The 15281-nt window shown below is 41.3% G+C and overlaps 1 protein-coding gene across 1 annotated transcript in view; it reads left to right on the top strand.

The window, feature by feature from the left end:
• Nucleotides 1-15281, top strand: part of LOC108798227 (cytochrome P450 2K4-like) — a 26938-nt gene that overhangs the window by 4941 nt on the left and 6716 nt on the right. The window contains exons 2-6 of the mRNA XM_018569993.1: nt 8153-8315; nt 9113-9262; nt 10441-10601; nt 10988-11155; nt 12444-12585. Of these exons, the coding sequence (XP_018425495.1) occupies nt 8153-8315; nt 9113-9262; nt 10441-10601; nt 10988-11155; nt 12444-12585 (784 nt within the window). The remainder of the gene's footprint in view (nt 1-8152; nt 8316-9112; nt 9263-10440; nt 10602-10987; nt 11156-12443; nt 12586-15281) is intronic.

Below are 15281 nucleotides of genomic sequence, written 5' to 3'. Positions count from 1 at the left end.
TAAAAAAATTAAAAAGTTTATAAAAAAATAAATAAAATATTGGAAAAATGTGCAAAAAATTAAAATAAAAAACATTTTCGGTATTGGTTTCGGCCTGACAATTTTTATTTATTTTAAAATATCCATTTCGGTGCACCTCTAAAAAATAGTTTAACTAAGAAAACACTAAACTGAGGGTGTGTGGAGTTTTGGCTGCACAGTGTTTTTACATTTTCTTCCTTGGAAAGATGCATTGAGGCGATGTGAAAAAAAGGCAGCTCTTGAATGGATTGTCAGCAACAACTGCCTGATGTGCTGTAATCACCCCAAGCTAAAATTAATAAAATAAAAAAGGAAACATCAATTTAATAGAATTTGTAGTTCAGGTGTTGACAATTAAGGCTATCAATCAGTTGATGGGGACAGATATTGCTCCTTAACCCCTTCATGATGAGAGATGTACACTGTACGTCCCCGCCACGAAGTGCCCAAATGACTGATCACGTACACGGCTATTCTGTAATGCTGGTAACCACTGAGAATCAGCGGTTACTGTTCATTAATGGCCGCCTCAGAGGCCTCAGAGTTAAGCTTTTTCAGACACCCGATCCCTTTTAGGAGTCAGGTGTCTGACAGTTATAGCAGAGTGGAATTTGCCGCACTTGCTGTAACTGTTTGACAGCTGGTACAGATCGGAAATCCCGATCTGTACTGGCTTTTTGCTACAATGTTTCTGCATAGAAACATTTAGCTACACGTTTCTATTTTGAAACATTGTATCAGCCTTCTGATCATTCTGGGATTGATCTGAAGACTTTAGTGACATCTGATCCTGAAATGCTCCGGATAAGATACCTTTTTGTTAATAGTTAGGCTACTTGAATGCATTTTTAAGATTCAATTTCTGAGTTTAGTGTCATTTTAATGACCGTTTAAAATTATATTTCTGTATTGCCTGTTTACAGTTAGGGGTACCCTTGCATTTTGGCATTTTACAAGCCTACACAATTTTGAGCCTAATGATATTTGTTATTTATTAATTCGACAGAATCTTTTATTACTATTTACTTTGTTTGCAATGACCCTGCTGTACATTAATATCTTCACAGTCAGTTTGAGGAATTAGAGCCATCATATAGGAAAATGCCTAATATCTAGAAACCTAAGAAAATCCAACCAAAACACTTTTAAAAAAAATCTTTATTTTAGATTTTCAGAGTTTAATTAACAAGTATCGGGGGTAAGCAACACACAAAAAATACAATAAAACTTAATTAAAGGAAACAGCTAGTGTAGCATGTCAGTAATTACAAGCAGATATAATATGAATATAGCTAATAGAACCAGCATGTTGTAAACACAAAGTTCTTAAATAAATAAATTGCATGCTGTTGAGCAATGGTTGAACAAGCCCTTATGTAGCAATTTTCTGGACCAGACTTTCACGTCCCATGATACACTAAGCAAAACACTTTATTTTAAATATGTGGCCAGAGTGGGTAGGACATAGAGTAGAACTCATGCCACGTTTTAATTGCTGTCCCCCCCTGTCGGGGCAGGAATTTGAGAAAATCTTTCCAACAACATATATTTTTCCATGAAAGGGTTACAAACTCTGTTAGGTTGTTATTACAGCCTGTAATTTCCCGCCATAGTGACAACTGCTCCCACCATTTCCTGATGCCATAAGCTGTCAGAGGGACAGTGTATGAAGTAAAACCTCCTCAACGGGTTCATGGACAGCAATAAAAATGTTTTTAACTTTTGCCAAACCTATTCAAAACTATGTAAAAAAATGTTGGCTAGTGTTGGGCTTTAAAGGATGACTAAACTCAACAGCGAAAATGTGTAATATAAATATATTGAAGGCTACCAGTCCTTAGATGCGTTGGCTGCATTAGTGCATTCGTTTTCATTTGCAAAAACATTTTAGCAAGTACAAAAATAATGTTATCTTACTTGTATGTAAAACTACTAATTCTACAAGTTCCCTTGTACTGGAGATGAACAAAGGCAAACATGTTTGAAGTCTAGGCTGGGAGAAAACTATGGCTCCCTCCGTAGATAGAGTGGAGGATTGAATGTAACCACCCAGGGACGGAGTGTGTTATTCATGGGATTACATACATATACGTACATACATATATGGCTAGTCCACTGCACTATTGTATATATGTATCTGTACATCCTTCCCTTCCCGCCTGTGTGCACATTACCGGCGTGCACAGAAGCTGCTGCTCCCACTGTATCTTGACAGGGGAGAGCATTGGCTTCATGCACAGAGCCGATTGGACGGCAATCACAAGCTGAGGTGGTTTTTGACTTCCATTTTATATCTTAAAAAGCATGAGCAACCCTGCTGATCCTGAAACATGATCATCAGACTAAAAATAAATATAATTTTATTCACATATTGTGGAGATGTAATTTATTTACTCTTACTTTTTAGAAAAGGTACAGGAGGAAATCTGGACACATTTTAAACAAGGACAGATGCCTGCAGTGGATGCTCGAAGGAATATGCCTTATACTGAAGCAGTGATACATGAAATTCAGAGGTTTGCAAATATTGTTCCTTTTTGAATTTGTCATACACGACTCCAAGTGATGTGTATTTTCGGGGTTACTGCATCCCAAAGGTGAGTTCCAGAAACTCCTCCTCATTTATCAGTAGAAATATAAATCAAATTAAGTGATGTTTCTGTTGCTTTATACTGGTTTTCTGCAGTAATTTGCCATAAAATGTGATCTGATCCTCATCTAAGTCACAACAATAGACAGACATAATGGGGGAATTTATCAAAACTAGAGCAGACAAAATTTGGAGAGATTTGCACTGCAACCATACACATGCACACAATAAGTTGGACTTGATGGACATGTGTCTTTATTTAACCTTAATTACTATTCGTCTTTACCTATGGGGTAGAAAAATAAAGTGTAATACTTACCCTATTCCTCACTCCAGCAGGCTCCGCTGCACTCCTCTTCCCCCTGATGCTTTAGGTTTTAGAGGGCCCTCACTGTGCTCACATACAATAATGATGCATGATTACATCAGCATGTGACTGCTGGCCAGGAGCGCCTCCGAAAAGTGGCTGCAGGAGACCGGTTGTACAGAAGGAGGTAGCCTGCCAGAGCAAGTAAAAAGGTAGGTATAATACTTTATTCTACTAAATTCAAGCAAAAAGTGAGCATTCCACCTTTGCAGTACAGATGAGTTCAGCTTTAAAGTGATTAATGTGAACTTTAACTTCTGGCATTAAAACTTAAATGTCTGGCACTAATACAATACAAATCAGATATCGCTGAACAAAAAAAGCGGGTGAAACGAGGTTGTGGACTACAGATCCAGTATTTCCATGCAAAAACAGGGTTATGCAATCACAAAGCAGAGTAAACAGCCAGTGAGCCAACAGGAGGTTACAGTTTATTTTAGTTGGATGTGTCCCAGTAACAGTTAATATACTAAGAATTTATCCCAGGCACAGAAGGATTGTACAGCGCATTGCTATAAAAGCTGTTCACTATGACTATTTTCTCCTACCTCCTGACAAGGATTGACTTATTATTGTATGTAACGACATTTATTGTATTATTTCTATACTGGATCAATGGATCCTTATATATATATATATATATATGCACACTATATACACATTTTATATTATACAATACTATAATACTATACTATACCATACATAGCAGGAAACGCATATTATATCATCCAGCTTGAATCGTATGAATACACATTCTTTAACATCATTTCACTTTTGGGAAGCATGTGATCACCTTACTTGAAGTCTGTAAATAAGCATGTACAGCCACATTGGAGGAAGCTGTTGATCACTGTTCATACCTTTTATATTTCTACAGAGTTTGTCACTGTAAAAAATAGCATTATGTTCTGGGTATGCATTGTGGAAAGGACACACAGCTAGTGCTTCTCCATAGACTTACATGAGCTACCTGCACTCTTCTTCCCGTAGCTACGGGTGCATCAAAAAATAGCCTCACCTAGTATTATGCAGGAAAAAGCTGTCAGCTTTAAGTCTGAAGCTGGCAGCTTTTTCTCCATTCAGATCGGCTTGTTACAGGTTAGACAGCAGGGAAAGCCTCCCCTCTGTGTAACCTGTCATGGACTTTTGACAGGTAGTTAGATTACACAGCAGCGGGCTTCCCCACTGCTTGTGTAACCTAACTTGGTGGGGCAAGAGCTGTCACCGCCTCTACTCTGTGTTAGAGGCGTGAGCTCTGTGGAATGCTTGGACCAATAGCAAAGCTTTTAAAAAAAAAAAAACAGTAAGGACATCGATCTCGATGCCTCACCAGTGACTCACCAGTGAGGGACAGGGAGGCTCCTCCCTGTCTCCCCACTTCCTCCTCCTCCTCACACAGCTTGGTTACTGAGCTGGGGGTGGGGCTTCCGTGGGATGGGGCAGAGCTTTGGTAGGACGGGGGCAGAGTTTATGCAGGATGGGGCGGAGCTTCAGCGGGCTGGAGGATGCCTCACCCAGCACAGAAGGCACGGCACATCACTGCCCTTCACATTGTATGGAGCAACATGCCATGTGTGAATGGGGCCTTAAGAAATACTTGCATATTTAAAAGCAATATTTAAAAGATAAATGCCTCTTAAGTTTCTTACTGCGGAGCAAAAACCAAAATCCCAACATTGACCTCAGATCACACCTTCAACTGATTCTTACAGCAGTGGCCTATCCACCACCAGGAAGGGTTTACAACTTCTGCAGGACAGGGCCTCACATGATAATACTAGTATGTGCTGTCACAATAAGAATTGATGGCACTTATCTTCTTGCAGAAGGCATATATTCTAACATTTCCCATTCCTGGGCAGGTTGCAGCATCAAAAGTTGCTAATGCAAAATCATCTTGCATTCCTTAGTTAAACAAACTAACTAACTAGTTTCTTTTACTTACAATTACTGTTTTTACACTTCCTGGGTGAGTGAGGCACTGGTTATGTTGCCCTGGCATTACATCCTGGGAAGCCTATATAACCAGAGCCCTCTAGGAAATCTCATCTGTAAACTTCAAAACCTTACAAGATCTCAGGGGTTAGACTTAATTTCTGAGATGATGTACACTGTCACATGTTCCAAAGGGCAGTTCCAGAGTTCCAGGAAGTAAATAGAGATGGCTTCTTTTGCCCCTATGAAAATGGCCACAGTGAGAAGAATAGGGAGAGAAAAAAAAGCCAGCAATTATCTATAAGTATCTGTTTGTAGATTGTCATTATTAAGGATTTCCAAAGGTGCCTTGGTTATAATTTTTAAGATAAGGGTGAAGTTGCTCTTTAAATTTACACATAAGCTTTCAACTAAAATTGATTCAAAACTAGTTTACATTTAAAGTACATGGAAACCATAAGTGCTATATCATAACTGCCATTCTCTCACTGGCAACAACTCAACAGTATGGATGAATCTGCCCAGGTTTGATTAACCAAGGGTTCAGCAAATCTTGTTCAAAATGCAGGGACCGTGAAATTAGAGGCAAATTTAGTTGCTTCTAACAGACTCCTCCTGTCTATGGGGGCTGAATTTGGTAAAATTCTAGCAATGTTTAGGGCTAATAGTCAAACCTCTGTACAAAAAAAAAAGGCATGGGAAACTCAGTACTACTAAGGGAGATATGTGCCAATGCAAAACATGTTTTTTTTTTAAATACCATAAAACAGGGAGAGGGCAACAGTTAAAATACACAAAGTATTTACATGAATTAAATTAATTTTTAAATGTATTTATTCAGATTAAATTTACATGCTTGGGAGATGCTGTTTGGTTGATTCATTACTTTTACAGTTAGCTTGACTTACACACAGCAACAGCAACCCGATCTGATTTATTTTAGCCAGGAAAAAAAGTATTTTTTTCAGGTAGTTTTAGCAGCGACACATGCTTTTTTATCAAATGGTATAAGGCAGGGGCGTCTCCTAGACCGGGTGACACCCCGCCGTGTCATCATCACGCGTGGGCGGCCATCTGATTGATGCCTGCCGGCGGGCATCTTCCTGATGGACAACGGCAGAGAGAGGAGGGGATGTTCACCCGGCGGGATGAGGTATGCTGCCAGGTCCCCTCGTCTCTCCTGACATTGTCGGGCTCTCGCCCGAAGAGGGAGTGACACCTTTGTGAGTGTGCCATGATGCCTTTCTACTGTTCTACCCCTGCAATTGTGTCACCTGGGTGCGGGCCGCACCCCCTGCACGCCCCTTGTGACACCACTGGTATAAGGTCCACTTTGACTAGCAGATATAAACTGCCCAGAAGTTCATTGTCTTTCTGTTCCCGATGATTAAAAACTAACTAGCTGCTTACCGATTTCTGTTAAGCTCTCATTAAGAATTAAGACATCACAGCTTATACAGCAGTGTAAAATTGGCCAGCATCAGGGCAGTTTTATTAGGGATAATAGGCCTTATCTATGGGGATAGGTGGTGCATTGAGCGTGAGTAATATCATGTGAGACGGTTTAGGCCCTGTCAGCATCCTATCAACATCAAAAACAACAAAATCCACAAAAGAAATAAAAAGCCCTACATACAACACTTGAAACAAAAGCTCAATTATTTTTAAAGGAAAGCATTGAAAGAAATGGTGATATGTACCAATCCTCTGTACGGGACAAACACTGGAGCAATCAGCTGATCACTCCAGTGTTTGTAAATAACTGGGGACACATAGTACTATGTGTCCCCAGTTATGAAGGAACAGAATGTTATTTACATCAGTTCCTGTTCATTCATGAGTTTCTCAGTGGGGAGAAGCACTCTGTACAGAGGCTCCTCCCCATTCAGAAACTGCTTGATAGTAAATATTTTCTGAATGAATGGGAAGCCTCTGTGCTTTCCATTCATTTAGAATAGAGGCTGCAGAAAAAGAGATTGGGGACTTTGTGTCCTCAATTTCATTTTCTATTTTAAAAGGGAAATATCAGGGGGCTGTTTAGACCTTTAATATTTCCCCGAAGCCCCTCCCCAAGAGTAAAAAATAAAAAAATTAAAATTAAATAAGAAATAATAAAAATAAAATAAGAATAGTTAAAAAAATAAAAAAATCCTGGAGGCAGGGCACTGGGTGACATCACACGCCAGTTGGGGGGGGGGCACACGTTTTTTTTTTTGCCACGGGCGCAAAAGGAGCTGGCTACGGCTATGCTCCCACGGTGCTTGTGCGGCTGCCGGCTGAATGTTTCAGACACTGCAGATGGAAAGGGGCGGGACACCTCTCCCCATGTGCAACGTCGGCCACACGAGCACTGCTAGAGGACAGGACGCCTCTAGGACGCAATGGAATGTAAGCCGGCCGACTCCCTGCGTTCAGGGGCGGGAGGGGGTGTGGGGTTGTATTGAAGTCAATGGCACCGCAGCCATGCCCACAGTGCAATCGCCCGCACCCGAAACGCAGGCGCTTCTGCATTCTGGTCCAGTGCGATCTGCAAAAATAGTGCTTGCAGCATTTCTCCGGATCGCACTGGACTGGAACGCAGGCACTAATGTGCCTGGGTTCCGGGTGCAGGCGATCGCACTGTGCTTTGCCACTAACCGCCACTGCATTCACACACGTCTCCACTGACTGCCACTGTACCTACCGTCTACTATACATATAAGTGTGTTGCTGTGGGCAGGTAAGTGCTGCATCTGGCAGTCCGACCACCCTAGATTATAAATATGTTGTCTATGCCCTGGAAGCTACCTTTATATAATGCAATAGCTCACCATTTCTGCTCTTTGCTGAGCTGCTTTACCCTCAGCATAGACTTGGACAAGGCACAGAAGTGTTGGCAGGGGGTATAAAAGCTTTGCTTCCTATAGGTACATCACTAAAAGTTAGGGGTCTTCATTCAAATTCTTCCTAAAAATGTTAGAAAAAAACCCTCTGTAGAGGTACAAAAGTCTACTATGTAGTGTTTTTGCATGCCATGCCTGTAATTGCAATACCCCCTTTCCACTGAGCGAACAGTATGTTAAAAACAAAATTACTAAATCTTAAAAAGTTTTAACATGTTAATAAATGTGCTGTGTTTGTAAAAAAAGATTATTTATAATTTTTATTTAAAAGATTATTATTTTTTGATATTTGGGACTGGGGTTGTGCTGAGGTGTAATTCCTATTTACATCAATCTGGAAATGCTACGGTATTGCAGCTCTCTGAGAAGTATGGAGAAATCTTCACATTACACTTTGGACCCAAGAAGATGGTAGTGATCGCAGGGTACAATGCTGTGAAGGAGGCCCTTGTCAACCAAGCTGATGATTTTGGAGAAAGAGCAGATACACCACTTTTCAAACTCATGAGTAAAGAAAAAGGTGAGCTCCGAGTATATGTTTCATGCTAATATTTTGTATAGCACTGACTCCCTAGGGAGCTGCTGAGATGTTGGGTCCTCCTGCTCCCCCAGTGTAAATTCTGCCTTGAAAGGAAACCCAGACTCATTGACACACAGCTAGCATAAAGTGGGCTTTATTAAAATCAGAATTAAATCAGGTCCCCCCTTTCCTCCTCCTCTCCTGGCAAGCTGTCCATCAAAGGCCAGGGAGGGAGAGGTCAGTGTAAAACCCCAATTCGAAAAAAGTTAGGATGCTGTGTAAAATCTACCTAAAACCAGAATGCTATGATTTGCAAATCTCATAAACCCATATTTTATTCACAATAGAAAGTAGAACACATATCAAATGTTTAAACTGAGAAAATTTACCATTTAAAGAAAAATGCCATTGATTTAAAAATTACCTTATTTTTTTCTTAAAATTGTACATTTTCTTAGTTTGAACATTTAATACATTTTCTATTTTCTATTGTGAGTAAAATATGGGTTTATGAGATTTGCAAATCATTGCATTCTGTTTTTAGGTAGAGATTACACAGCGTCCCAACTTTTTTGCAATTGGGGTTATATTAGCAACACAGGTTGCTGCCTGGTCTCTCACTGCATAGTCTTAATGAGTTTCAAAAGCAAAGCAGTTACCCAAGTAACTGGATTTCATCTTTGAGCAGTAAAGTAAGTTTACTATCTGGTCACCGTACTTCAATAATGTCTCTTTGCCTTGTTAAATAAAGGCCGTAGTGCAAAATAATAAACTACATGCTATTATCTGTATTTTAGGTATAGTATTTAGTAATGGAGAACCTTGGAAAGCCATAAGAAGATTTGCACTGTCGACCCTTCGAGACTTTGGAATGGGGAAGAAAACAATGGAAGCCAGAATACAAGATGAATTAATTCCTCTTATAGAAAAAATCAAGTCACACAATGGTAACAGGTTCTTTTAAAATGTATGCCTTTATTGCAGGGGGAAATAGCAATTCTTAAAGCTGAACTCCAGGCAGATATAATATACACAAATGTATGCAGCTTATTATCATTTATACCTTAGTGCATGTGTTTTTTAAAATGTAAACATTAGGCATGGGCTCGATGTTCGAGTCGAGCGTGAGTTTGACTCGAACATCGTCAGTTTGTGTGTTCGGCGATTTTTTTCTTTATAGGTTCTATACATTGTACAGATGCGCCTCTTTACAGGGCAGGTTAAGGGGACACCCCCCGCAGGCACGATATTTAGAAGAATTTTTCATTTTTATTGTTTCACTTTAAGTGATGTTAAAATCACTGGTCCTTTAAAATTTGTATTTTTTAAAAGTGTTTTTTTCCATTGATACATATCCCCCAGGGCAGTACCTGAATCCCCATACACTTTTTATGTCCAATAACTTGCATATAAGCCTTCAAAATGGGGTCAATTGATTTTCAAAGTTCTACAGCCATAGACTTGCATTGAGTTCGAGTTCGATTCGAACCGAACAGGGGGTGTTCGGCTCATCACTAGTAAACAGTCTGTATGTAAATCAGCTGTACTGAGCCGGAGTGAATAGCCGAACATCGTTCGGCTCTGTTCACTTCGGCTCGGTTATTCATTCGGCTGCCTTCGGCAGCTTAGTGTATAAACCTGATAATCTTAATAAATGGGCTATTTATTTTCATCTTGTTTTTTTGTCAATATCATTGTGTGTTATTTTAATGAAAGCTGGACATTTAAAAAGGTTAAAAACTATTTTTCCAATGACATCAACATTTATGTGAGACTTTACTGATTGGGTTTAGATCTACTTTAGTAATTAGATTAGAACAGTATTTTTTTCTGTGCAGGCTTGAGATGAAGGGAAGAATCTAAGTCATCGCTTTAGAGAAATCAATATATGTATTTCGTGTACAAAAGTGTCAGTGTGCAGAAGTGTAATCATTACTGCGTAGTCACTAATTAGATTTAATCATCCCTATTGCCCTGAGACCCATGACTTTTCCTGAGTCTTTTCCATATAGGAAGCCATGTTTAGCTGATCCCATTGTGTAGTAGAAATATCGGTCTGCTTTTATGAGCAATTCACTGCAAATTCACCACGGCTTTTCTTTATATTTTATTTACCATGTTCTAGGGCAACCATTTGACACAGACCTCATAATAAACAGAGCAGTGTCTAATGTTATCTGCTCTGTCATTTTTGGAGAAAGGTTTGATTATGAAGATCCAGTATTTAAAAAACTTGTTCGAATTATTGGTGAAAATGAGAAACTGGCAGGCTCACCTAAGTTAATAGTAAGTATGATTTTTTATTTTTATGGTCAATAGGTGAGACCTGTTGTAACAATTATAGTTTTTAATTATTGTATGTCACAATTATATACACAACTGGTAAGAAGTGCTGGGTTCCTGTTCCTAGCTTTCAAAAGTGAATTGAACTAAATTGCTTAATACACAAGTACTTTACAAGTTTCTTTTAAACTGTGGCATATTCCACACAATGTTGTCTGCAGTGTCTACTGTATGTTGTACTAGATGCGGCCTTACCTTGGTGGGATCCTCATGGGGGGAGTGTTTAAAAGCCAGGCGCAAAAAAAGGGTGGGAAGCTACATGGGGTGCTGGATGTGTTTCAACAATTTTGTACACGCAAGTTCTAAAAATTACTAATTTGTCTCCACAGCTATTCAACTTTTTTCCTCGCATCTCAACCCTTCTTGGGTCACACAAAGAAATTATGCGGAATATAAATGAACTCATGGAGTTTGTTTCAAAGCGCATCAAACAACAGAGACAAGAGTTTGATACAAATGCTATCTCTGGATTTATTGATGCGTACCTTATGAAGCAGGTAAACGCTTCCCTTATCTAATATTTGCTGCTTTACAAAGCTCTCATTCTAATTCTGAATGAATGAACTTCATTTTACTAAGAGGTTTTGCTTCTCAATAAAGTCGCTTGGCTCATTCCAGATATTATCCTCTACATCTTCCAATTTCCATAGGGCACTCTCTTATATGAAGTCTCTTACATGGTAGTCTCTCTTTGACAGGGCAGTCTAGGGCTTGTTCACACCTAACCCAGTGCGTTCCAGCACGGTTAGTTGCTAGAACGCACTGCATTGCATAATTACAGCCGCCCTGCATTCTGGGGTGGGAGGGGGCATGGTGCATTCAAGTAAATTGCACAACAGCCACACCTCTCGGCCCGCAGTGCAATTGCAAAAAATAGTGCATGCAGTGTTTTATTAGGATATTCAGGATATTACAGGATATTTGATGACATGGCAGACTCTTTCTAACAGGGTAGATACATATTTTCACTTTCTTTCAAAATGTTGTCATATATGCTGATGAGCGCACACGACCCCACCTTCATTAAAAGGAGCTGAAAGCTGCCCAATCTAGGGTCCATTTCCATCTTTATTTATATAATGCAATGCCGCAGTATATATTTGCTCCATAAATAAAGATTTGTATCTTCGGGTGAAAACTTTTGGAGTGCGGCTATTTCTAGACTGGAGTGTTATGGGTGGCATCATGTCTGCCTGCACTTGGGATGCAATCGTAGTGCAAGCTGGTTCTGGAGGGTGAATGTGTGTTTGCTGTGGATTATTGCCTGCCAAACCTGCTCACATCATAGATTTCTTGCTTCTAAACCAATTTTATTTATTGTTTTAACAATTAATCAACTTATTAAAGGAAGGGACTGACATGACAGGCTGGTATTGTCCAAAATACATTTTTGTAATTTCTTTTTATTAGCAAAAAGTAGCCCAATAAGGTTAAAACCAGGGTGAGCACTCTTCATAGTCAATCTTCTTAGGGTTCATTATTATAGTCTGGCCAATTTTATTTTAAAATGTGTCCAGGAAATGTACAGGAAATATTACATTCACTCTTTAAAGTAGGACGGATGTTGATGGATTTTTCTTTTTCTCATCTGGTGAATGCATGTTGAATATGCTTAATAAAATAAATAGAACGTTCGCATGTGAATGTGCTGCTAATGGCTGTTCAACAGCAATGTACTGTGCAAAGTACAGTGTATTTTTGAAAAAAGGGAGATTATAAAGTGAAAAAAAGATTTTTTTAAAACTGAAATCAACAGTGTGAATTATTTGATGTTTTTGTTTTTAGGCATCAGGCAAATCTGAAATGTACTTTGATGATGAAAATCTGGTGTACTCAGTGTTGGATCTCTTTGCAGCTGGGACAGAAACAACATCTACAACACTACGCTGGGGCATTTTATTGATGATGAAGTATCCAGAAATACAAAGTAATGTTGTGGGTTTACAAATTTTCTAGGGGACATGTTTGCTTGACCATTTCTGCTTCACCTCTAGTTAAGACACAACAACATTTCCAAATATTTGGAAATATAAAAGGGTAGCCATTCTAATCAGTTTTAAACTCGCATCAAAGGAGAAAGGTGCGTGTGTGCAGGGCAAAATACAGAGCAATACAAAGGTTCCTTACTCTCATGGTAGTCAGCAAATCCCCTAACTAAACTGTTTCAACAACTCACATTCATTCATATGGCATGTATGCCCGTGCAGAGAGCCCATAGAGGTTCCTGGTTGAGTATCCTCGCTTTCACAATGACTTGCAGCAGGCCAGTAGAGTATACGGCCAGAGCTATAGCTAGCCTATTTTGCGCCCGAGGCAAGAACAGAAAATTGTGCCCCCAGCCCGATGTTTTTTTGAGGAAACTAAATAAATAACAAGGAATTAATGATAGCGCAGCAGTGTCAGTTCTCCCGCCAGATGTCGCTGCAGCAGCCGCGCCATCCCTAAATTTTACCATTGGGGGGTCACCACAACTTGGCAAATGTTACCAAGGGGTCCCGGCCCTATAAAGGTTGAGAACCACTGCTCTACTATGAGCTCATGTGCCGTGGTCACGGGTCCCCCAGAGGAGCGGGGGACCCCGAAAACCATGACGGGGTGGGCCCCTGGACACGATATCCGCTGCTCCTTTCATACAAGTCATCTGATCAGATCACTTGTACTAAACGAGCGGCGGCTCCCCACTGTACATTTAGCTCTGCTTGTCCAGAGCAGAACTAAATGTACAAAAAAACGACTCGCCCGGCGCCCGAAACTGCATGTCCCAGGCGTTGGGCGATGGGAATTCCACACCCCTGCCCCTGGGACTACAGCTCCCAGAAGGCTGATGCTCCACAGCTCCTTCCCACAGTGGTTGATATGGGGCGTAGTATTAAAGGAGAACTATGGGGTCAGGGCTTTTCCCTATAGTTCTCCTAAGGGCTTGTTCACACCAAGCGTGGAGCAGGTGCAGAGCGGAGCAGGTGCAGACCGGATCAAAATGATACAAAACACAAAAATTCCCCAGCCTCAGCCTGCCAGCCAGCCTGCAACCAAACAAGTAGCCCTGTCAACAGTATGCATTAAAATCAGAGGTTTTAGTCGCACAAACTTTTGGCCAAAAATATGTAGAAGCCACACTGCCGCGCCAAGGCACCTCTGCAAAGTGTGGTCCTAACTCTATGTATCCGAGTCTCCAAGTGTGAGCATATTAATAAAGTTGATAAGTTACATGCAGGTGTACCTGGAGGTAGCCAACTCCTCCTGATAAGGTGCAGGGACGCACTGGAGGCCCAGCAACCAAAAATGCACGCTGGGACTCCAGTGCGTCCCCCCTAACCCAAAATAGTCAAACTAGAAAAAATGGTACATGCATGAATCTATAACCGGCCTTTATAGCAGGGCGCACATTGGGAAGGCTTACAACAATACAAAACACAACAATTCCCCAGCCTCAGCCTGCCAGCCAGCCTGCAACCAAACAAGTAGCCCTGTCAACAGTATGCGTTAAAATCAGAGGTTTTAGTTGCACAAACTTTTGGCCAAAAATATGTAGAAGCCACACTGCCGCGCCAAGGCACCTCTGCAAAGTGTGGTCCTCTAGGGTACTCTAGGATCAAAACTGTGGAACGAAACCTGGCCAGCTCACTGTGTTTTGGGGTGGGAGGGGGGTGTAGCTGCGCATTGAAGTCAATGGCACCGCAGCCATGCCCCCTACCCACAGTGCAATAGCCGTCACCCGAATGCGTGACACATCAGTGCCTGTGTTCCGGTCCAGTGGGATCTGCAAAAAAAGTAGTGCATGCAGCATTTTGGCAGATCGCACTGGACCAGAACGCAGGCACTGATGTGCCACGCATTCGGGTGACGGCTATCGCACTGTGGGTGGGGGGCATGGCTGCGGTGCCATTGACTTCAATGCACTGCCATGCCCCCTCCCGCCCCAAAACAAAATGAGCCGGCCGGGTTGTGTTCCAGTGCGTTACAGAGTCTGAACGCACTGGAACGCACTCCTTATGGTGTGATTGGGCCCTTAAGGATGTAGGTGGGGTAGTTTGCGGGTGGGGGGGAGATATGGGGGGGGGGTAGGAGCATCATCAATTAGACATATTTTTAAAAAATAGTTTGGAGTCCATACTGTCCCCATTGAGCATCCCCCCCCACATAATTTTGACTATAATTTACATAATAGAGATAAAACTAATAGATTAGATACTAATGTGGAGGCAGGTACACAGGTGTCACACATATTACTATCAGTATATCGCTCCCCTTCTTCTCCATCACTTCTACAGTACAGAAGTGATGGAAAAGAAGGGGAGTGATATACTGACTGACTGTCATTGTCACAGCACAGTACCTGTCTGAAGGCTGCAGCTCTCCATCTCTGTCAGATTTGATTCCCGTCAGGGATCACCTCAGGTTGCCTGGGCTGGACTCCGCCTCCTGGGCCACACCTCCCTCGCTACGTCCTCTGCGTCCTTTGGCCGGCTCCCGAGTCCCTCTCTTCAGCTCTCACCGCTGGTAGCGTGAGAATGCTGCGGCACCGCTGGCTCCTCAGATCGGCGCTGGCCGCATGAGAAAGTCGCGGCACGGCGGCCGCAGGCAGAGGACACTTAATAAACTTTTGCCGCACTAAAAAATCTT

The sequence above is a fragment of the Nanorana parkeri genome, unplaced genomic scaffold, assembly GCF_000935625.1.
Source record: "Nanorana parkeri isolate BGI_ZX_2015 unplaced genomic scaffold, ASM93562v1 scaffold3, whole genome shotgun sequence".
Taxonomy (NCBI): Eukaryota; Metazoa; Chordata; class Amphibia; order Anura; family Dicroglossidae; genus Nanorana; species Nanorana parkeri.
Note: the sequence above shows the minus strand (reverse complement) of the source record. Positions and strands in the feature narration are given on the sequence as shown.